The sequence below is a fragment of the Diadema antillarum genome, unplaced genomic scaffold (assembly GCF_040938485.1).
Source record: "Diadema antillarum isolate AM-2024a unplaced genomic scaffold, OU_Dant_1.0 scf00000074, whole genome shotgun sequence".
Lineage (NCBI taxonomy): Eukaryota > Metazoa > Echinodermata > Echinoidea > Diadematoida > Diadematidae > Diadema > Diadema antillarum.
The window spans coordinates 3,495,120-3,520,464 of record NW_027270963.1 but is presented as its reverse complement, the minus strand read 5'-3'; the positions used below and the strand labels follow the sequence as shown (position 1 = coordinate 3,520,464).

General features: G+C 38.3%; 2 protein-coding genes across 4 annotated transcripts in view; both read right to left on the bottom strand.

Moving 5' to 3' along the window:
• Positions 1 to 2,506: 2,506 nt before the first annotated feature.
• Positions 2,507 to 24,246, bottom strand: LOC139717317 (interleukin-17 receptor D-like). Of its 3 annotated transcripts, none has more exons than XM_071628812.1 (6): positions 24,065 to 24,246; positions 22,645 to 22,791; positions 21,843 to 21,974; positions 20,428 to 20,556; positions 18,540 to 18,587; positions 2,507 to 3,955 (listed from the first exon to the last, which is right to left on the bottom strand). In XM_071628812.1, the coding sequence occupies exons 2-6, from the start codon at positions 22,721 to 22,723 to the stop codon at positions 3,048 to 3,050; spliced, it is 1,296 nt and encodes a 431-aa protein (XP_071484913.1). In that variant the 5' UTR covers positions 22,724 to 22,791; positions 24,065 to 24,246; the 3' UTR covers positions 2,507 to 3,047. The 3 variants fall into 3 exon arrangements, with proteins under 3 accessions (XP_071484913.1, XP_071484914.1, XP_071484915.1); XM_071628813.1 differs by having other exon boundaries at positions 20,428 to 20,553; XM_071628814.1 differs by lacking the exon at positions 18,540 to 18,587.
• Positions 22,725 to 25,345, bottom strand: part of LOC139717366 (uncharacterized) — a 38,646-nt gene continuing 36,025 nt past the window's right edge. The window contains exons 6-7 of the mRNA XM_071628870.1: positions 24,091 to 24,169; positions 22,725 to 22,791 (exon numbers count right to left, since the gene is read on the bottom strand). Of these exons, the coding sequence (XP_071484971.1) occupies positions 22,725 to 22,791; positions 24,091 to 24,169 (146 nt within the window). The remainder of the gene's footprint in view (positions 22,792 to 24,090; positions 24,170 to 25,345) is intronic.

The window sequence follows — 25,345 nt, the reverse complement described above, 5'->3', positions numbered from 1 at the left end:
CCTGGGCTATTTAGCGAGCTTGAATTCCTTGGGGGGGGGGGGCCATTATGGCCCCCCCATCAGATCTCGGCCGTTGATCGCCCGATTGCCGCAAAATTTTGCATGAACATAAAGCCGGATGTAATCTACAAGACTGTTAAGTTATATTTTCAAAAAATTTGCATTTTCTATTTTAAATTAATTAATTATGCAAATATATGCAAAAAACCTCATTTTCGTCTGTAATTGGCTTATACAAGCTTATGGAATGCTGATTTTTGGTGTAAATATTCCTAGTGACATTCCGAACATTTGTGCGTAAAAAAAAATTCAGTAGCAAAATTAATTTCTTATGTTTTTTATTGTTTTATCAATTTCTTACGTATTTCATTGTTTTTTCGAACATTTGTTTTTGTTGTTTTTTTCAGCAGAATTTGTCATACACTTTTTTTGAAGCATAATTATACTAAAAAGAATTCATTTCAGCCATTAGAATTCAAAATATGAATCTTTATATGAGCTAATTGAAAAAACACAGTTTGTATTGACTTTGTACACAAAATCACGTTTTTGAGCAATTTTGGGGTTGACGAAAATTTTTTGAAGGGGCGTGGCTTCGGAACGGTATGCCCGGGCGCAACAAATTTGGTCTCAAAAGTTGCGCAAGACTTGAAAGTAAAAAGTCAGCGAGCGGCGCAGTCAAAAAATTTTGCACGCCGGAATGGTCGCGGAATTTGTCGAGGGGGGGGGGGCCATTATGCCCCCCCCCCAGGTATGTTAGGGTTAATAGAACCCTTAAAAAATCATAGTTCCATGGCCCCTGTGTGTATTAGGATACAAAGAGTGATCAGTTCCTGCTAATTTGATTGGTTCAATCACACCTGCAGTGACTTAATTGAGAACAACTACAGAATCTCTACATCATTATATACAGTTTACATGTATTTCCTGGGACAAAACCCAGGATGTTGAGACATGACATGAAATCCAGCTTTTGGGGACTACATATGTGTGGATACATACTCATAAATATATACATACTAAAGTGTTTTTGCACTTGTAAAGATTTTCTAGTTGTAGAATAGATCAGAAGTGTCTAGATTTAATCGTTCCTTTCTTTGCTTCTTTTAAAATATTGCATATAAATGAGACCCTTCTGCAACATTTTCTGCAAAAATCCTATGATTTCCTTGACATCTGACACAACTCAAATAATTTCTCCCACTCTCTCTCTCCCCAATAACAAATTTTGAAAAAAAAAACCAACAACACAAAAAACATACTTGAGTCACAATCAAACATTTAACATACATACCTCTGAGGCTCCAATAATCATTCACACGACAACTTAATAATTGAAATTACACAAGGTACGTCGTACGCGCTAAGGAAACAGGAAAGCATAACTCTGATAGACACATCGCCATCTCAGGAAAGATCACGGTCTAAAGCGGCAACATCAATGCATAACAATGCCTCGGCAAAGGGGGAAATTTTTTTCAGTGGTTGCCGTTCACTGAAATAATTTCAAGAATGCCCCTCTCAGGGGCAATACGTGTACATCATGATTTAAGTGTGATCACATCACAGGATAAACGAGGGTGTTTTTTCAACTGTTTTGCTGGCAAGATGTCCAATTTAGATGGTGTGACACACCTTTGATTTACGGTTGTACATCACATCACAAAATTTCAGAGACATTTCAATATCACTCAATAATTCACTCGCCTGGCCCTTCAGTTACATACATGGATTATCATGAAATACATGAGCTCTTACCCCCAATGTACAAATAAAAGTGTTTCTCCTCTATTTGTATCCTTCATACCAAATTACATTCCAATCAAATTCTCTTGGCTAAAGTTATGGTAGAAAACTACATTTAGTAGCCAAATCTATTAACCTCTGAGGAGGGATTTTGCCCAATGTCTAATGAGTGAATTCACGCATTATGCATTATGAATGTTTACCAATATCTACATGTACATGTACATCCATCATACGAGACATGTACACACATAGACTATCTACAGGTACTTGGAACCATTTTTCATGGAGGGAATATTATGTGTGTGCATACTGGTACCCTCCGAAACTGAGTTGTTGCCAAACATCAAAACAGTCGAGTGGGCTTTGGCTGGCATAGTGGTCAAGGTTGCAGCATCTGCTTGGGCCGGGCCTGGGCAACCCAAATCGTCATTGGACGGGATCAATCATGCATACATCATTCTGGCCCGACAATGTTTGCTTGCCGAGTCGCTGCTCCAGTTCCAGACGACGTCATCCAAATAAAGGTGCCCAGTCCTGCCTACGTTCACGGGGGGGTACTGAAACGGTGAAGCCTAACAACACGAAACTTCCCCTGCAGTACATTCTTACGATTTTACCGCTCTAGTTTTTTGAGTTGAGTTTACGTGAAAAGAGCGTGCTTTAAAGCTGAACTCTTTTTCGGTCAGAATTTGCATTTCTATGACCAGATATCCTCATTCTGCAGGTCTACCTTGGCAGACCGAGCTGCCCTGCATGGAACATCTAGCAACATCGCAGCAAAGACAATGAAAACTTATAGAAATACCTCATGTGCAGCAGAAGACAAATTTTCAAGAGTAATGCAACCTTATCTGTCTTTTTCTCTCTCTTTTTTTTAAGGCTCAAGGCATACAACACTTTAGAGCTTGCTGTGACATCATCTCCGTAGTATTTCCAACCGTAGCAGCAAATCACACACATTCCCCTTTCGTTTTGTTTTGTTCCTCAGTCTGATGTGGCAGGAAATATACACTGAGCTTTGTCTCGAGGTAGAAACCTGCTGTCACAAGGCAGGCAGGGACAAATGTGTGTTGTTGTTTTTATCCTTCCACTCAAACCAGAACTTTTCCACTTAATAGCACGATTTGGTTCATTTAAAAAAAAAATGTATATTCCAGAAATATCATGACATCAGAAGTGACAATATTACAACACACCGCTTAATTTGTGATACCTCTTCATGGACAAGCATACATCTCTCTCATATTTGAGTTTTTTGTGTGCTAAGGTGGAAGTGTCGGCATAAGGTCATTGCACTGTCAGACCATTGAGGCGCTGCCATTCTGCGATGGTGACGGCAAGGTGTCGAAGCCCGAGTCCATGTTCTCATCACTGGCTCCAGCACTGTGCTTGTCCCCGACCTCCGCAACTGTCGAGGAGAAAATCCCGCGGATGGACTCCATTCCCGGATCGTCGCCCGGAATCTCCATCAGATCCAGTGGGACCGCTTCCCGGGAATCCAGCGGGTCCTGAGGATCAAAGAGCTCCAGGGGCTGCCTGCTGGTCACTGGCATGTCCTGTGGAGGGTGTGGTGGTTGAAAGTTTCTTCTGTTGAGAGAAGCTACCCTCTTGATAGCTTGCACAAGCGCCTTCCCTTCTGGCTGCAAGTCATAGTTGTCAACTTCAGGCATGCGACGCTTGGACGTCGGAGTGTCCTTCTCTCTGTTGAGCAGAGCGAAGCTGAGCTCACCCAGATCGTGCATGAGATTGTAGCACGGGCGGTCGTTCAGGAACTCTGGAATGTCCTCCCACGTGGCGTAATCCTCAAAGTACGCCGTCAGGAATTTGCCTTTCACGCCGATGGTCTCTCGCTCTTTCTTCGTGATCGTCACCATCTTCTGGAAGGGGTCGCCAAAGATGGAGGCGCCCACCAGCGAGTTGCAGCCCGACTTGGCCGCGTTCCACCACTCGCGTGTCCCCCGCGAGCAGATGAAGACCACCTTGAAGGCGTGCTGGTTCTGACTGCTCAGCCAGGTCTCCAGGTCAGACTTCTGGATCTCCATCTTGTGCTGGGAGGGGAGGATGGGAACCACACCGACGTGCTCCCTGATGAACGCCGCAAACTTCTGGACGACATCCTTGTGCTCCTCTGACTCCTCGGTGCTGATGATGAGCACTCTCTTCTCATCTGAGTGCACAGGTTGGTAGGGTGGCTCCAGTCCTGAGACTGCATAGGGAAATGAAGAAAACAACAAATATAATTATAATCTTGGACCATGTATTCAGGGCACTAAAAACAAAGGTGTATGGTGTCAGTCTAATGAATGTACCTCTCCAAGCCTTCCAAAGTTCATAAAACTTTCCTCATAACACGGTTCTTGGTATCTGTCCCAACTACCTGTGACCCCATCACCAGCAAAGTCCGATTTAGTTGTTATAAGCATCAAATTCCAGATTTCAGATTTCATAAAATTCACTGAACATCAAGCTTTTTAATGATGTACAAGACATATTTCCAATGGCCTGCAACAGACATTGTAAGAAAGCAAGCCAGCACATTAACCTAGTTATCAAATTAATGATAGGTTCTGTAGCTACAGAGGCAGTCACCGGTACACATGAATATGCATTTACAAGAAATATGTCAATTCAAAGCATTATTACAACATGCTTCATAAAATTGACAATTTAATCACAAAACATCCCCTGACTGACTTTAACAGGGAAAGGTGGCGGTTGATCATATATCTAAATGTTTGGCTTCAAACGTCTTCCTATATAGGGGCCTACTAAGGGAAGAGAGATGAAAGGGATCTTAGAGTTTAATTCCTTTTCTACGAACACTCAAGACTTTTATCAATGTCCAGTTTGTGCATGAAAAAAGCAGGTAATCGCACAACTTAAACATCGTGCTGTGAAGTGGAAAGCAAATTTTTTGAATTGGTATTCACGGCTACAATTATGCCATTCTTTTTTGAGATCCTCCATAATTACTACGGCCTGTTTTCATGAATTCAAACTCCAGAACCAGATATTCCAGATCTTCATGTAACCTAGCAGCATTTAGTACCGTGAATGCTACTTCTCTCTGATGGGATATTAGCAAGAGCTGCCTCTCAGCACTGGTAATGCTCATGTGTATGCATCATTTACTATTATGTTCAGAAATGGTACATACATAAAAGAATTTGCGCATTGAACAAATACTACTACTACATTTCTGATCTGCAAACACAAAACAAACACAGGCAAGCATGTAGCCACTTTACATTAATGTTAATTTTCCTTCTAGTCTGCACAATTAGACAGAGGGCCAAAACACACACAAACACATGTATACACACACATAAACATATGAATATACATGAAAATACAAAGAGATCATTCTTTGGAAATACCATGATTGTCCATCTTTTCTACATACAATGTGCAAAGTGGCTTTGTCAGCAAATTGAGAACCATTCCTCCTTCCGTCTTTTGCCTCTTTTTCATTTGATAAATATTCATTTCATGTTTTCTTGGTACAAAATCACTGTTGTGAAAACTCTGCATTAAAAGTAACTAAGGATTCTTAATATGTTCTTAATATGACAGTGATTGATGGTGATGATAATACATGTAACAATAATGGTAATAGCAGTAGTAGTAGTATTAGGATTAGTAGTAGTAGTAGTAGTAGTAGTAGTAAAATAATAATAATAACAATAATAATAATAATAATAATAATAATAATAATAATAATAATAATAATAATAATAATAATAATAATAATAACAATAATAATAATAATAATAATAATAATAATAATAATAAGAAGAAGAAGAAGAAGAAGAAGAAGAACATACATTATAAAATGGGTTCAAGAATGTAGCCAATTGGAAGCGCTGAAATGAGTCACGTGTGTGTGCATTAATTTCTCACTAACATGTTCGGCCTGACGTCACAATGTTTACACTAGCAGTGCGCACTCAATCAGTTGTTACAAGTGCGTCTATACGCGCTGTCAATCCTGTAAACAACTTCTAGTTCGGGCTGCCAGCCGGCCTTTCTTGTGCATACATGTGGCATACGTATACTCTTATACGTACAACATGCTCACAGTACTTATATGTGCGGGATTTCCGAGTGTGACGTGCGTAATATGTTTGGGACGAACATCTTTGGACATCTTGACTTTTTGACTTGAGCTAGTGCTACATGTAGCTGACTGGTATTGACCCACAAAGGTACGTGAAAAATGCTGTTAGTTTTCGACCCATTTTATAAAACAAATGATGAACAGGATTATTTTGTGGCGTTAGTGGAGATGCAGCTCACTCTCGGGTATTTACAATGTAGTGCAACATGCACTCGGCTTCGCCTCGTGCATGTTTCACAATTGTAGATACCCTCGAGTGCGCTACATCTCCGCTAATGCACTCTATCCTGCGCATCATTTGTATACTATAAAACAATTATAAAAAACTTGATATCATATTTCTATTAAAGCAATTCATGTTGTGTATTTCCATTAGTATCACTTAGGTGATATCATGTCTCTTACATCCAAAGAACAGGAACCAAAAAGTCATGAATTTTATTTTTAGATGCCCAGGAAATACAGTGTAGCTCGGAATCCTACTTATACTGTAAAACATGATATATTCGCGGCATGAATTTTCCGCGAATTGGAGCTGACGGCCTTTTTTGCGGCATGAAATTTTCGCGAACTGCCACTGCCATTCAATGCATAAAGCATAGACAAAAATTTTCGTGTACATTTTAATTTCGCTAATCTTGGCGCTCATGAAATTCGCGAAATTAAAATGCACGTGAAAATTCCTCGTTTTACAGTATTCAAGTGATCATTACTTTTGTTACACTGTAAGTGCTACAATATTTTGCAAGCATAATATTTAGCACATTGGGACCTGCATAGGATGATCTTATGATCACATAAATTTGCAATGGAGAATCAAATCTATGGAATTATAAGTTATTATTTTTCTTTTTCAAGAAGAATCATGAAATGTTTCTCATCTTGGCAAGGATATATATCATGTTTGTGTCATAGATCATAATTTGGTGCAATGGTGAAATTTTGCAATTATCAATCAACTCATGTTATTCATATGACATATATATTGTCTATTGTTAGAGTTGTTACCAATGGAACATTTTTATTTAACTACTATATGTATTATATTCATTTTTTTCCCCCTTCAGAAATAAAAAATATGAACAGAATGCATTTTCTATGTACCTGACTGCATGATATATATAACACGAGTTCAGCTACATACTGTTTGTATATATTTGTTTGGGTGTTGCTGTTTTTTTGATATTACTTTACAGTGGTAAAATGTTCTATTTTAATATCCATCAGAATTCCACGTACTATTTTAATTTGATTTCATGTAGCTTGCATCTCTCTCTCTCTCTCTCTCTCTCTCTGAGGCATATATCAAGAAATTTTCAGTGGCATCTAACATATGACAAGTTCCTCACTATCAAAGCAAGCAAGAGAAAATACGTAGGGTTTTAAGTTAGGATCAACAGAAAAATGAAACATCAAATATTTACATCATTGCTGCACCACAGTTTGGGGTTTGGATTATGATAATAGGACGATAATGCTAATAAAATACAAGGGTAAACACAGAAAATGATACTTCTAAGTTAGTTACACTTTGATTAATATTAGGACTATCAGAATGATGACAAGATTCTTTCTTGATATAATTATTACAGAGTTTTATGCAGCTGCTAACAGACACCATATTGTTGCTTTCATCAATTTCTCAGAAGTAGTTATTACTCCCAAGCCCTTCAAAGCACTTTGTGGTTTAATGAGTTCGCCTTTTGATGTGTGTGATGATTATGTAGATTGCTGTAAAAAAAAAAGAACTGTAGAAGGCACAAATAATCAACAAAAGATAAAACAGTGACTAAAATCATCATTAAAAAAATGTTCAGGAGAAGGCACCGTTCACATGAGATAAAGTTCTGAGCACGAAATCATTCATACATCACTTTAATCAAATACTGATTAACAACTCCTGCTTAGCTGGGATATCTGGAAATTTCTACAAGACATGCGAGCCAAAAAAAGGTATCATGGTTTAATATTATAACTAGAAATGTCGCTATGGCGACTGGTATTCCTCCGCCATAATGTATGGTTCTCCGAATAGGTCTATAGCACAATGCCTTGACAATGTGTGATGACAGTTTCACATAACTGGCAAAATATTAAAGTGACAGGTTTGTCACACATGCATTGGATGTTCACTTTCTTTGAACTAGGTTTATTTGGATGAATGGCTATACTGTCTAATAAGAGTGCAGTTATCTGGGGATTTGTACCCAACTTTTGACCCTTTTATAAGTTTAAAGATGTGAAATTTAACACTTTCACTTGACCTTTGACCTTTTGACAAGAAACTTCCCAGAAAATCTATACTGGGTAATACATGCATACACTAAGTTTCAAGAAAAAATCCTGCAGGCATTATGTAGATAAGAGGGAAATAATGGCATTTTGATGCTCAAGTTGACCTCGACCTTTGACCCCTGACCTTTGACCCATGACCCCTAAAATCCCTACATGATCACTGCAAGTCAGTACATGCATACAATACTAAGTGCCACAAAGATACCTTGAAATATTGGTGAGATATGGAGAAAAAAGTGAAATTTTAACATTTTTCACATGACCTTTGACCCTTGACTTTTGACCTCATGACCCAAAACTCTCTCTGGGGAATCTTTATTTGGTAGTTCATGTATACATCAAGTTTCAAGAAAATTCCTCCAGGCATTGCAGAGATATAGGGGAAATACAGTCAAACTCGGATACCTCGACGTCGGATAAGCCGAATATCACTTACCTCGGGGGCAAAATGAAAGTCCCGATTGCTCCTATGGAGTTTCCGTGTATTAAAATTCGAGTAGCTCGAAAAAGATAACTCGAAGTTTGGTTACCTCGAAGGGAAATCTAATGTCCCGATCTTAATTAACTTATTGTTTTTCCCAGCATGTTGCTCGAATCGAAATCGCAAACATCACTCAGCATCTCCGATTTTAGCGCGCGTGGACAGCGAAGACATGTCACCAATGTTTTCACACTCGATTGTAAATATTCTGAGACCAGAACAATCGCGCGCCCAATTAAGAAATACCCGATACACAGCTGACAAGAAAAATCCCAAACACCTACCAACACACGTACATGGTATGCACATAGCACCCGTGCCAATTGAGTACTTACGATAGCACTACGCGCTGCCCCATCATCTGCTTTTCTTTAACCACTGTGTTCTGATTTTTGATCTAGATAGTCATACCGTGCGCATAGATTTCTCAACCGTCGTGGCGCACCTGCTTACGTTGACAGTTATATCTTTGCCATTAATCACGCTCCACTGTCAAAACATCAATCTCCTGCGTAGTGCCTTTTTGTTACTTTTTTTTTTTGCCTTTCACGAAGTTTGTTTCATCTATTCTTCCCCGAGAACGCAAGCACTGAAACTTTTTTTTTCCTATCAATGCGATTATGAAAATCTGGAAGTATAGGCCGATCACAATGAAGAATAGAATAGACAGGGCTCTGCTCTAACTTTTATCGGGCCACCAATATCAATGATTTTTATTTTCTGGTAGTCGAAAGTAAAATCTGGTGACACACACACAAAAAAAAAAAATCAGGAAAAACATTTATTCTATCAGCGTACGGAGTTGAATATTATTGTTATTCATTTCAGAACATCAAAGCAAACATTCAACATTTATTTTAGCATCTTTCGGAGCTAAATGTTATTGCAATTTACTTTCGAACGTAAAAGCAAACATCCAGCATTTATCTTATCATCGTAGGGAGTTGAATATTATTGTTACTCTTTTCCGAACGTCAAAGCAAACATCAAATATTAATTTTACCATTAAACGAAGCTGAATGTTACTGTTATTCATTTCGAAATTTAAAAGCAAACATCAGACAGTTATTTTAGCATTGTATGGACATGATGGAGCAGAATATTACTGCTATTCACTTCCGAACATAAAAACGATCATCTGACATCTATCTTAGTATCTTCCGGAGCCGAATGCTATTGCTATTTCATTTCGAAAGTGTAAGGAAACATCCGACATTTATTTAACCATCGTACGGAGTTGAATGTTATTGTTTTTCATTTCTGAACGTCATAGCAAAAATTCGACATTTATTTCAGCGTCTTCCGGAGCCGAATGTTATCCTTATTCATTTCAGAACGCAAAATCAAATATCTGACATTAGTTTTAGCACCATACGGAGCTGAGTCTTATCGTTATTCATTTGGGCAATTCCACGGTAACTAGGACACAGGTGCCAAAAATTCAAAATGATATTTGTTTCAAACACCATACATTTTCAGACAGTACTTGAGTTGAAGTTTTAAGAATCATTATGTTTTTCAATAAAAGCGGCCATTTTGATTTTCAAAATGGCTGCCAAAATATGCCTATAACTCAATGGTGAAAAGAGTGTATTGTCGCATAACTTACTCTCTGTATATCCACTTTATTAGTACTCTAAACAACAATCTTTCATATGTATGCAGTTACCAGAGAAGTCTTTTACCACACGATAGAAAAAAAAAGCTGGTAGCTTTAAAGAATTTGATAAAAACTGTTAATTACTTTGATAATGATGGATGTAACGTCAGTTACCAAAAACAAGGAATTTTTAAGTTTATTCATCAAAGGAAGTGAGCTGTATGATGTAACTTGGGATTTCTAATGTATGCCCATATGCCTTTATTTCAATACCAGAAATAAGGATACTTGGCATACTGGAGAGTCAAAATGAACACTACAAAATGTGTAACGTCAGTTACCGAAACGTCATACACGAGTATGTAACGTCAGTTACCATGACAGTAATTATAACTGAGGCAAATTTTTTGACTTTTGGCCATTTCAATACATCTGGGAAGTCAACTTACAACAAAGAGCAGCAATCCCTTTCATAGGAAGTGATGTCATTTTTTTTTTTTTTTGGGGGGGGGGGGGGGGGCTTGAGCTTTCGATTTTTGATTCAGCACAAGTTTAAGGTTAAATCATCTGGAAGTTTAGTTTGCCAAATGCAGTATATGCACTCAAATTAGTACATTCCCAGTCCTACGGGATGATAAAGCTACCAAAGTTTGTAGGCCTAATCAGTGACATGATTGCATGTTAACCACATTTTCTAAAAAAAAAAAAAAAAAAAAAAACTTCTGCACAGCTGTATACCAACAGTTTAACAATCTTCACCAATGTTTGCTTTCGCTGGCATTTTTCTTTCTTTTTTTTCAAGAAGCTTAGTCAAGTTTCTACCTCAAGGCAAATGCACAAACAGATATTTCTTCTCTTGCACTTTAAAAGTGTGGTGTAGTTAACATGGCTCATCTTGTATTATATGGTACGTAAGGCATGTACTCATTATTGTTTGAAACTTAACACTGATGTTGCTCAAAGTGAGAGAGGATTCTATAGGTTTTTTTTTTTTTTAATTGTTCATACAGTGTGTATTTGTTGATTACTTTATTCTATTCATGCAGGGACATTTTGTAATACAACACATGATAATTATGAACAGAAAGAGTTTTTTATATTGATTTTAGTATTCTTTCATTGCAAAGTCCGATTTCTTGGTATCTCGAATGTATTTGCAAGCCGTGATATATCAGTGAAAAGGAAAAGAAAAACAGTTAAATTTCTTCAAGCTAGGAATAAAACAATAATGCTCTTTTGACCAAAAAAGCATTTATTTTTCTTCTTCACAGAGAAATATTAAAAGTGTGACACTTTTCATTTAAATCAATTGATGATGGAGATCATCAGGAGTAAAATAAAGAAAAGAAGGAGAAATATATCACAATAGATTTCATACATATTTATGCATATTTATGAGTTGATACATGTTTTTTTCCCCATGACCTGGAAGATATTTTGATATTTTTTTGAAGCACAAAAATATCCATGTTTTGTGTAGTACTACAAGGTATTATGGGTGGAGCACTCTATGTAGATAAAAACTTTCCTGTTCATTAAAAAACAAACAAACAAACAAACAAAAAAGCCCTTAGTCATGTCAATATATTTATACTTGGAACTGCTTAATCTATTAATGGCTCTGTGTAATCATAAATGTTGAATAAAAATTAAATCTTCAGACAAATGTCAAGAAATATCATCTTGTGCATTTACAATATTTTTGCCCAACTGTGCTATGGCATGGGGGGGGGGGGTTCCCCCCAAGGGCCCACCCAATATCATTTGTGTCTTTAGATTTTGTTTTAATTTGTTGCTGTAGTTGCCTGGGATTGTCACTGGTACATTGCAGCAGTATAATAACATGTTAAATAAATTAGTTCTCTGTAAACCCCACGGCAAAGTATGTGTAACGTCAGTTACGTAACGTCAGTTACTGACATGTTTACCTTTAAGTTTTCATAGAACACAAAGAAAATGGACTACTGTTTCATTTCATTGTGTATTTATGACTGATGAACCAAGGTATGACTCCATATCAACCAAATCATTCTGAATGGTCAGAATTATGAAATATCACATAGCTATTCCCAATCATGATTTTGCATGTGTAAACCCTATGGCAAATGTAAGCGTAACGTCAGTTACGTAACGTCAGTTACCGTCATGCCTTCACTGAAATTGGCATGGTGGTAAAAGGAGACAACTAAAGTGCACATTATTTTGCACACCTGTTCCTAAGAACCTAGGTGTATTGCCATATTAAACACATAAAGGCTAAAAGTCAGGGACATGAGATATTTCCATTTACATCTACACCATAATTTCCCATGTCCTTTTTCCGTAACGTCAGTTACCGACACATTTTCACTTGCTATGTGATAAGAAATGCAGTTTGAGAGAAAAACTTTCCACCAATTTCTTCCTTCACATGAACTCATTCATCAATGCTAATTGCAAGCCCAAGGTGCTTTCATTCACAAAACTACAAGGTAAATAATTTCATGAAAATCCTTACGTGTAACGTCAGTTACCGTGGAATTGCCCATTTCCAAAAGTATGAGCAAACTTCCGACATTTATTTTAGTATCATACCGAGTAGAATATTACCGTCATTCATTTCCACAATTAAACGCAAACCTCTGACATTTATTTTAGCATCTTACGGAGCCGATTGTTACCGCTGTTCATTTTCAAAAGTAAAGGCAAACACCCGACTTTTTTTTTGGTGGTGCGATCGGGCCACCGAAATCTTTATTTCTGAAATTTTGATCTCATTTCCGATTTTCACTCAATTCATCCATATAAAAGTTGATTCAATTCCACTTGACAAGCATGCAAACAATCAGTAGGAACAATAACAGACACCATGTTGAACATCGATAAACGTCGAACATCGATAAACATCGGATAAGTCGAAGAAAATTCGACGTATGCGTACCTCGAAATTCGCGTACGTCGAACCATTTTCTTCAGTCCCCGACGAATTCGAAGTATCCGAGGTTGACTGTAGTGAAATTTTGAGCATTTGACCTTGACCTTTTGACCTTTGACCTTGAGCATGTGCACCCAAAAATTGATAGGCACAACTTCGCCCACTCATACATATACATGCCAAGTTTCATTAGGATACCTCTAACGATTTTTTAGATACGCTGTCCACAAACTTGATTACGGACGGAAGGACGGACGGAAGGACAGAAGGACGGAAGGACGGAAGGACGGAAGGACGGACGGACGGACAATCCAAAAACATAATGCCTCCAGCGACACTTTGTGGCGGAGGCATAAAAATTGCTAGACTTTTAAAGTTGGCTACAGTCTACTTTTGTTCCAGGACAAAATGGTTCATTCTGTTTGGGAACCAGGCAACTTTATACTTGGTCAGTATTATGCTGATCCCTGGGAAAACGTTGGATCAGAAGTACGTCACAGGACTCGAATGTGAAGAGCAGCAAAGTGCCCTTAATAAATCATTTGTTTCCTTTCCCCCTCCCCCTATCTATTGCGATCTTGATATCTCTTTCTCCCTCATTTCAAGTCTCATGTGAACGGTGCCTTCTCCTATCTATTGCGATCTTGATATCTCTTTCTCCCTCATTTCAAGTCACATTTTGATCGATTACCTAGCTCTTCATTGTCTGCCCATTCATCATAGCAAGTTGAGGCCATCTTAGTTGTATTAAAAGTAAACTGTCGCGCAATATGTCGTAAATTTTGTGGCGGTGTCACTTTATAAAGTCCAAGAGTTGACCGATCTATGTGAAATTATCAGTACAATTTTTGAAAAATGGATAGTACTTTATTTCTCATTTTGCAGTAGCAGTTCTCTTATCGCAAAGTTCAACCACTCATGAAATTGTCTCAGGAGTCATGATTTGCAAAACATGTGGCGTATGTGGCGAATGCAGTAATCGAATGATGAATATATACCGGTAGAGCCTTTTCTTGATGAGTTTTCAGTAACCACCAGCAGCACATGAAAAACCACTTAGTTTCTCAGTATTTGGGATTTTACCTTTTGCAGCTTTTCTTCTCTTTTGCCCTATGTCTCTGTGTTAGTGAGGTATTAAGACACATTTTTTTTTCTTTTTCTACACTATTTAATATCCATTCTGAACACTGAAAAGTCAACTCAGAGAAAATGTGACCCAGAGTCACATATAACCCTGACAAAAGTGCCAGGTTTTAAAGCAGATAAAATTGTTTTAAAAAAATGTGACATGGTTGAAATATTTATGGGAAAAGGGCATGTTTATTCAAACATCAAAAGTAAGATAAGTTTCTAGTCACATTTTTGTCTGAATTTCAAAGAAAAAAAAAATGTGTTGAGATTCTTCAATTTTTCTACAGCATGTTACTATGGTCAATTTAATGGACCTAGTGTTAAATTGTCTCTGAATATCTCCTGTATGCTCAACTGCACTTAGAACCTATTTCCCAAAAAGTAAGTTTATCTGGTGATAAGATTTTTCGCTGTTTCCGTATGGGGCTTTGTAACTAGAATGGGGCAAATAGTGTATTACTGGCAACCTTGAAGTCTGGTGAAACTTTCCAATAACAAAATCAGAAAAATTATCGATTGGCTTTCTTGTCAGCTTATCATGGTGAAGATTCACTGCGATTACTGTAATATGATCCATATGTCTGTTTATTTTCATCTTTCTATCTATCAACCAGCATTTATCTGTAATACATCATTGTGTCCATTCATCCAGAATCATTACATGTAGCCAGTATACATCCCTCAACTCTATACTGGGAGGGAGTGTAACATATTACGGACAAAGCACATAAACTTCTTGTTTGTTTGTTTGTTTGTTTTTTTACTGATTTTGCACAGTACAGATAATGCACACATACCCACCAGCACATTCAGTTCACATGGAGGACATGGACGGTATGATAATAACAAGAGTAGGGTTAGCAGCGTTGACCTAATAAAATGCCATACCATTAATATTTTAGCTTCCTAATCTCCCCAGACCCACCCACTTTTGTAGACAACGTTGCACCCTCTGCTTAATGCAATCGTAGAAAGGGCAATACAATACAATCCCTGCTTTCAAAGCAAGCATCAGTTGATACTCTCACTAGCTTTCCTGTCCTTGAAATATTGTTGGTTAGTTCTATCGCGAGGCAAGGCTGGCGGGGGAAATGAAAGCCGCTGTGAAGACGGCAGGCAAATCTCCTGTGTTTAAAGTTTGCTTCCGCCACAGAAAAAAAGATGGCTTCTCCAACATCACTTCACGATCACGTGACAGTGAAGACATGGGAGACAGGATCTACAATGTTTGATGGGGGGGGGGGGCAGGGTTATCTTGCACCTGTCTATGATTAAGAACAGCTATGACATCACAAAGAAAAAAAAAAAGGTGAGAAAGTGACAAGTGCTACATGAGCCATCCTGTTTGTGGGAATTAATGAGCATCAACTGAAAAAAACAATAAAAATTAGAACATTTTCAGCTGAATTACATATTACTTGGAGCAAAATCCATTTAATTTAGGACATGAGAGCATAAATATCACTTGTACTAATGTCTCAATGCCTTTTCTGAAACAGCTGTATTTCATGTCATTCTTTTTCTTTTCACCTTTTCAGATAAGATTTTTTAAAATGAATCTGGACTATTCATGGAGAAGTGTTGATAAGATATGATCTTGAACACTGACCCTTGACTAGTGATGCATATCAATTTCAAGACTTTCTCGATGAAGAGGTCCATAATACTTTTTAGTGGAAGTTTGTCTGAATACTGCTATATTCAGTACAAAAAGATAACAGATTTCGGTTCATCAGAAGAGCTCACCAATTAACAAAAATAAAACATGTTCAAAAAGTACTTTGTCAGATCTTACAGGTAATTTTTCAATGAAAATTTTCAAGAATTTCATTGGCTACTTCTAAAAGCTTATCAAACAGCACTGTTCTGGCCTTGGACCTCGACCCTTTGACCTCTGACCCCATAATGTAAATGGGTCATCCCTGAGTGTTTGTAAACAAACATATCAAGTGACACAAATGATAATGCACAGACAAATACATGTATACAGACTCGCACACAGACACACAGACAGTCTGAGATCACAAAGAATGGAGGCATCTAGAAAGCTACATCACTTCCAGATACTTGTCTCTTCTTGGAGTAGACATTATGAAAACGGGATATATTTTTCTACAGATCAGGGCTATCTACAACTGTATTTTTGCTAGAGTTGAAAGCAAATGGTTAGTTGCACATATATATCTACATGCGGAGCAAGCTACATACTTGTAGGTCCAGGCAAAGAGACAATTAGCAATACCGTTGGTTGCATGTGAATGGAAAGAAAATGCAAATGGAATGTAAAATAATCAGGCGCAGGGGGAAGAACTTGAAGGAGTCACTCCCATTTTCTACAATCTACAGCTATAATATAATCTTGCTATTCTAACACACCACACTTCAGTTTAGAAAGGCAGCTCACAGTAGAAGAATGACACAACACCATCAGGACAACACCCTGATTAAGTCACTAATTTTGAGGGCAAAAACTACAAAACAGGATAATTCACTTCTGATACATTAAAGAAAAAAAAATGTTTTCAAATCTCAAGTTTGATTTTGTCTGTCAAAATTTCAAAGTCTGAAAATGTTTTGAACGCCGCATATTGCTGGATCTATAAAGCACATTATGATGGTGTTGTCACACATAGTAACAATTGTTTGAATGTTTTTGACTTTGTGTGCATATTTCAGTTGGCTGCATCGTGAGCAAATTACACATTAGTTCCAGGGATTCCTCTTCGGGGAAACATACGCTGCTTGATATTTTAGATCAGCTCTCTTTATTTTCAAAACACACAATACCGATTATCATACAAAAAGTGTCCTCTTCCATACTATTCAGAGCAAACAATTAATTTGTGCCATTTTAGAAATTTGCCATCAAACAGCTACACTGTACAATTGTATGACCTAGAGTCTCACTTTACACTTCAGGCATAACTTGCGCTCAGCCTTCTACTTATTCATTGTATATGCAAATATACCAATCATCACACTTGATATCATAACCCATGGTCAGTATCAGGACACATTTACCCAGGGGCACAATACCCATATACTCTTTAATTGCACAGGTAAAACAAATATACTGTACATTATCAAGCCACACTATAACGTGTCTTAATGCGCTTTGATATCTAATGTAAGTTTCTTGACCATTGCTTGATTCCATACACTCTATTTGGCACCAGATTAAAAAGGAAAAAGAGAGAAAAGAAAGATCAAGGATATGTCTACAGATAAGAATGGCCGTTAGTTAGTGATTAGATATCAAAGGACCTAAATATACATGTAGCAAATCTATTCATATTCTCTCTTTTCCTTTCTTTCTCTCTCCCTCTCTGTCTGTCTGTCTGTCTCTCCCTTTAGCAGGTGAATCCACTGACTTGAGATATGTGAGCAAGTAGGAATACAGCACAGACAGTGGCTATAAAAGAATGCAAGTCACAAATTCTTAAACTTGGTTTGTTAAAGAGAAATTGTCCTTAAAGATACATGTATACATATGCAGATTCAGGGATTGTCAAGAGATTAGTGAAACACTCAGTTGAATTTCAAGAAAAATCAATGTCCATACAAAGGTAGTGAACTTGTTTTGGGGAATTCCATTTGGTCCCCCCTGTGGATTTCTTGATATAGTAGTAAAACGACTGAGGGGGGGGGGGGGATTAAAGTGATTTCTCAAAAGTTCAATTTTCTATGATGGGAAAGCATACTTGACCTAGCTCTTCTAGAGAGCAAAGAGCTTTATTTTTGCTCTAACAAATCTCAGACAGAGGCCGAGGAAAGGTGTACTATTCACTCCAACAAATGGAGATTTGTAAAATTTCATGTACATTCTTTTCATATCACTTTACTCATGTGAAATCACAACGTGATATAGGAATTGCAAGGCTGCACACGTGACTAATTGCATTTGAACGGAATTATCAGATTTTCCGCTTCACTATATCTTTTGCAATCCGGTGAAGCAGCATAAAGGTATAGGAAAATTTTAGTAAAATTTCTTCCTTGAAGAGCACACCTGCCACCATCATTAAGCTTGACATGCATGCACATGCAGTATGCTGGCAAAGCTGTTAACGGAGGAGCAAATGAATGAAAAAGCACAAACACAATCACAAAATGAGAACACGTCAATCAGGGACAGCAAGACGACAAAGCGAGCCAGCTAGTGAAGATGCAAAGATAACTGAGCTGAGATCTGACTAAAAAAAAGGGGGGAAGAAGGAGAATTTTGATACAAGATAAATTCACGTAATACCACCTTCATCATCTCTCGTGCCACACCCATGTTCGGAAGAATTTGGAGTGTCTGCAAGAGCATGCAAAATGACAAACATGCTAACATGGCTGTTCCTCTTCCTCGATGTTGACAATTACATCTCGCAAAGTACATTTCTGAAGCACGCCTTGGTGTTTATGGGGTATACAACAGGGAGGTGCATCATTGTCCACAACAATTCTGGCTAGTTTCACAACCCTCATTTTAATTCTCAGAAAAGCCAGTGGGAAATGGTAGTATGGTTTACACTTACAGTTTTTCTTGAAAACTTGACTATGTGGACCGTTATTTGATCAACATCTCTGAAAAATTTGTCAAATTACATACATTATGTTTCCTCACCATTACTATCATTAAATGGGATTTAAAGCTAAAGCTAGAAGGCACTGGATTCTCAAAGCCTGTCCCAACAGTTATTAACAAATACATATGGTACGGTAGTCATCTAGTAACCTAGTAGCTTGGAGCAACTTCTTTTGAGTAGCCAGAAAAACATATTTACATGGAAGACAGAAAAAATCAAGATTTCCTGAAAAGATGATACTTTATGCTCCCCTAGCCCATCCCCACCTCAAAGCACGCAACGGGTTAAAGAGAAGAATCGGTTTTGTGCAGCCAATGGCATTGAGCAGTGCTTACGTTAGACTCTTCTATAACAACAAGCTCAACTGCCCTTGCAGCCATTTACTATCATCACCATAATACAAGATACATAATGAGCAAAACACTCGGCTGTTAACGATTCAAACTTTGGATTTTGAGGGTCACTGAAACTAGTAAATAAATGTAAACTGATGTACACAAAAAAATAATTGGAACCACTAAAAATCAACCAAATGTCTCATTCCTGGAAAGAGCACAAACACCATGCCTTTGTAAAAAAATAGACATTACTGGCTTTAATACTGAAAGGTCAGTACGGAGAATCAAAACACAGCTGTCCATTTCAGTATCATTGGATCACAATGGCAAATGAATTTTAATAAACTCATAATGTCTCTTTATACAACCTTCAAGCAGGATCGAATTAAAGCCAGTGCTGAGAATTTCTACAGCTTGATATTACAGACTAAGAGCATGCGAGCTAACAAAATAATGAATGAGCAAATTAAATGAACGCAAACCAATGCACAAATAAAGCTCTATATGTAAGTGCTTCCTTCCCCCACATGCAAAATTTATGCAAAGCCATACCCATATGCAATACAAAAGCAGTGCTATTTTGTTTGTTTGATCTGAGAGATTACATCAATAGTGCTTTTCTGTGTGATTCATTCAGTTTCTCTAAGGTTGCAGCCCTTTCTCGTTTAAATCCTCCCCTCCCCCGCCCCCCCCCCCCCCCCCCCCCCCCACCTCCAAGATCCATGTTTAGTCTCGAGATGGCAGTTGGTATTGGTCTAATGTTTGCTTTGCCCTCCCCCCACAACACACACACACAAACACCCACTCGCAGGTCCTTTCCCGAGGTAAATGATGGCATACTCTGATTTGCCTTGAAAAATATGAGTTGGAGAGCAACGATCATCTCACTCACATTTGCAATATTACATCACCAACAGTGTATTATTTTGCGATGTTTTTCCATATTATTTTCGTGAAATGTCTACCCTCCCCGACACCAAGGATAGAATGTCTGAGATAACATTGGGACACTTGCTGTAATTCACACAACACTGAAATAAAGGGCCACTACCTGCCATTATTTTATTTTTCTTCTTCTAGCTTATGTGCATTGCAAACTGTATTTGCAAGAACAAGAGCAATACAAGAACAAGAACAATAAATTAAGACAGAATCGTAGGACATCTTTTACTATGAAGAGGAAGTGCATAAAGAGAAATTTTTCTGCATCAAAGAGCAGAACGCTCACCCTGGGTGGAGTACGGAGGATTGCTTCTCTTGGAGCGCATCCGCTTGATTACGTAGCTGAAGGCGATGATGATGGCGAGGACGATGAGGGCACAGGCAATGAGTAAGTACATCTCTGGAGATGTGTCTTCTGGAGGAGAAGAAAAAGAGTGAGGTAGATGGGAAGAGACGAAATGACAGAGAGTAATACCCCGTTCAGGGTCGCACTTTGTCTAGCACAACAGGTTGTGCTGTGCTCACGCCAGACGATGGGGACTCTGAACGGTCTTGGCACAAACACGGTGTGAACACAGTCTCATTTTCAGACCCTTTGCCAACTGTACTCCTTTTACAAAATGCACCCTCCGCGGATTTTGTCGCCGCCCTTAACGAAGCCACAGTTTTTCTCAAAGGATAAGGCCCATCAGCTTAACCTGCTACTTCTTTTGTCGTTAGAAGTAGTTAATATTCTGAAAAGGAAATTAGTGTGAGAAAATGGTCTGAAAACCACACTAGCGTAAACACAGCGCACACTTCCAGTGAACAGCACTGTGGTGGAAAAAATACCCGTCCACTGATTTCCATAGAAATGTATGTGGACCTCACTCTAGACAACAGGGGGGCTCTAAACGGGGGTCTCTCTTACCACCCACTGAGTTTGTATAAAAAATAGCTAGTTTTCATCTAGCATGTCCTCCAGAGGTCCTCCTAGACAGGGGAACTCTGAACAGGGTATAAGTTTTCTTCAGCTGACAAGCAAAAAAAAAAAAAAAAAAGGTTTGAACTCATCATTCATTCTCATTCCACTTCCGGATTTCTTCAGCTGACAAGCAAAAACAAAAAAACAAACAAAAAAAAAAGGTCTTGAACTCATCTTTCTCATTCCACTTCCGGGGAGGGGGAGGGGGGGGGGGGGGGGGGAGAAGGGTCTTCAGCGCAAAAACAAAGCCTAAACGAAGCCTTACCGCACTCACACTTCAAGGTTTCTATCTATTTCTTTCTAGTGCCACTTACGCACTTACACACTTCAGTGGCCCATTGCATAAAAGTTACTATTGTGGTAACTTTGCCATCCAATGGTAACTACCATGGTAACAATACTCAACAGCCAATCAAAATCAAGAATTCCATGGTAGTTACCATTGGATGGCAAAGTTACCACAATAGTAACTTTTATGCAATGGGGCCCTGGGGTTAAAAAAGTGTGGGGGGGGGGGCCCAAGTGGTGACACCTTATGTACTTCCTTTGTATGGTGCAAAAAAAGTGTGTGTTGGGGGGGGGGGGGGCCTGAGCCCCCCTGGTTCTACCGGTCATGTTGATGATGATGAAACAGCATTTATTCAGCCCCACCCATCTGAAGGAACAATGAAAATGCCCGGATCCCACAATGTGTCACACATCACTCCCGAAAGAAAAAGTAAGGAGAGCAGGATTACTTTTGCACGGTCCATCAGCAGACTCTCGGACGAAGCCCGGCATGCACGAGCAGTTGTACTCGGCGCCTTCCGGTGTTCGCCTGAAGGCGCAGCTGCCGTGTTCGTTGCATTTGTCACCGTTACAGGTGTCATCTGATGGAGGGACAGTGCACAAAGAGGGAAGAAAAATGAATGTGATGTCATGTGGCTATTAAACCTCCCTCATCAGTTCTACATTACTATTGTGCTAGTATGAGCATTTAAACCCTGGACTGATATTGCAACAACATACATTTCCAATAGACACCTGCCTGAAAATACTCAGGACTCATTTTCAGTGTTCATTAAAGTAAATAAAACTCAAGAATATGTCTCAAGGTGCTGCTCTCATCTATTTTTGTGGAAAACAGGAAATTATTGCTTATCTTTTAAAACAATGTAAAAATTATACAAACACAAAAACACACAAAGAAGAACAAATATAAATAATAAGCTTTCTCCTTCATCAGTATTGAAAACTAAATGCACGGACACAGGTAGTTTTCTCTTTGGTGATATTCTAACAGACTGCTTAAATAAAAAAAGTTTTTTTTTTAACTGGATACTCATCTCACTTTTGAGAATGAATGTTGAGCAGACTGACATTTATCTATGTAACCTTTGCCTTTGCTATCAAATGACCGTCTAAATGGAACCATCGTCTACACTCTTTACTGCCACCAGTGGGTTGATGCACTACCAGAATTCATATAAAATTACCAAAAAAACAATTCCCACCTCAGAGACCCTACTAACTTGTCTATGAAACCCCACGCACTCTTACCAGCACAAATGTTGGAGATGTTTGAATGGGAGAAATCCTTCGCACATTCGCAGCTGTAGTAAGTCGTGCTTCCCTCCATGTCAGTACGACACTCCGCCACAGTCAGGCAGGGGCTCTCCGGGTATTCCCTGGTTTGGCACTTGTCGACTGCAGCAGCGGAAAACAACAACAACAACAACAACATAAAAAGGGCGTAATACGACAGTGCAGATTGGCATCACTGCAGAAAAAAACATTCTCTATTAATCTGTTTTCCAGGATGGAGGAACGAACATGAAGAAGGAACATTCTCGCCCAACTATTCCCACGAGTACTTATCGGCCCACATTCATCAGATAATGGTTGATTAACCTTTTACTGTTCTAGGTTCGCAGACTGATCGACATGCGTGCTAGAGTGCTTCTTTGCCGATGGGCAGGTATGTCTGAGACCTAATTTTTGATTAAAGAGAAATAAATGAAACAAAAACTAAAATGAAAAACAAAAAATTGAGATTACAACTTAATCTCCCTAAATCTGTAGGTCTGAAGAACAATGCTATATCAGTACAGACTTGCTAACTTTTCAACCATAAAGTAAAGTTTCTCTCTCTCTCTCTCTCTTTTTTTTTTTTTTGGGGGGGGGGAGGGTGATGTTTTTGCAATTGTGTGATATTGTTTGAAAGGACAAGTTCACCTTCATAGACATGTGGGTTGAGCGCATGCAGCAATGTTAGTAGAGCACATCATTCAGAGTTTGAGGAAAATCGGATAATATGCTTTTATCATAAATAGCTAGCAAACATTTTTATTCAGTGTAGATACATTTTGGATAGCTATGTTATATGCACATTGTTTACCCAGGGATTCATATCTACAAGCTAAGCTTTTTAGTGGATCACTCTTAATCATTACGGGTATTTTATTTATTTAATGTCATTTCTGCAAAGTATGCATTGTTTGTTTTATACTACTATACATTAATTTGCATTTACACAATACTTCTTTACCTTTTGTTGGTATACTTTGTACCATTTATCGACTTTTGTTCAATGGAAATGAAAAAAAAAACTGAATTGAAAAAAATTATGATTTTTAACCATTGATTGCAAGTACTTCACAAGGTACGATACAAACTTTTTTTTCCCCTTTCAGCACTATTTCGGTCATGTACTGCAGTTTATTTCACTTACAAAAGTCAAAAGTCAAAAGTCTCAAAATTGCTACAGTTTAATTGATTCTTAAGTTGGCAATACATTTCAGGAGGTTAAGGTTAATTATTTTGTCTCAAATAGGCAATGATTTTAAAAAAAAAAGATCTGTTACTGTGTGGATTTACTGAATTTAACCAGTTCTAACATTTGGAATTGCCAATTTGATAAGGACAAAATGAGAATCTCAGCTGCAAGATTACTGGAGACTCAATGTCTTGAAAAACTTACTGATGCAAGTGACTCCGTTTGGGCACCTGCAGTGGTGCTGGAATGTGACTTCATCGATTTCACATGTGCTGTATGGATCACATGGGTTGGGTTGGCATGGATTGGCTGGTAATGAGGAGGAAAAAGAAAGACAGATTCAGGAAACAAATTAGTCACAGGACAAATTTCATCACTAATGAGTGGAATCGCCCTGCCATTACATCCAACTATATAAAGGTAAAAGGGGGAAAATGCAACATGCACCACAAATATCTCTTCATAATACTGAATTACAAAATACAAACTTTCCAAGAATTCCATAACAGACGCTCATCCCCAAAATCGGTGGTTACATTTTGCTGCAGGGACGTCATTTTCACCATAGGAAGCAAAAAGCAACTGAGCATTATCTCTGTGTTAACATTTATTATCTGTGTTATATTGTTGCATGCCATAATTCCATGGTTTGAGAACATATATATCTCATGATGGCTTTTATTTTTTGCTTTTGCCAGTAAGTATATTTCTATTCATAGAAGAAAAAAAATGCATAAATTTGCTGATTCAAACAGAAAACATCTGAATTTGGATATCTATCAGTCACAAAAATACAAGGCAAAAAAATCCATACAGATACATACAGTGTGTATAGATATTCACATTGTTTCTATCATGCTAAGATATTGTATAAAATGATAATAATAGCAACAATGATATTGCATATGAAAATATCTACATTCGGTAATTATAAAAATCAAAACAATGATAACTAGAAAAGCACTCCGAGAGCGCAGACCTCCGCCAAGCAGTTACTTTCCGTCGATGATCTTGCTCTTCCATATGGAGATCAGTGATTTCCACCCACTGAAAAATTGCCCGAGATCCCCAATATAGAAGCCTTTGTTACGTCATAAACCCTCAGATGCGCGGCGCGCCTCGCCCTAGCAGAAACTAGGGCACGCACTTTTGGCACGCACTTTAGTGCGCGCATGCAAACCTCAAATACGCCCAGCCTGAACTCCCAAGTTCATTGACCCTACCTGCCAAAATATCAAAAATCCTTCATAAATTCCCCCAAAATTCTCGGATCATTACCAAAAGTTAATTGTTGGTACTTGCGTCATTCTCAACCTTTCCTGCAAGTTTCATCCCAATCCGTTTAATACTTTTTGAGTTATTTTGCGCACAGACGAACGAACGAACGAACGAACGAACGAACGAACGAACGAACGAACGAACGAACGAACGAACGAACGAACAAACCAACGGTAACGAAAACATAACCTCCTCCCTTGGCGGAGG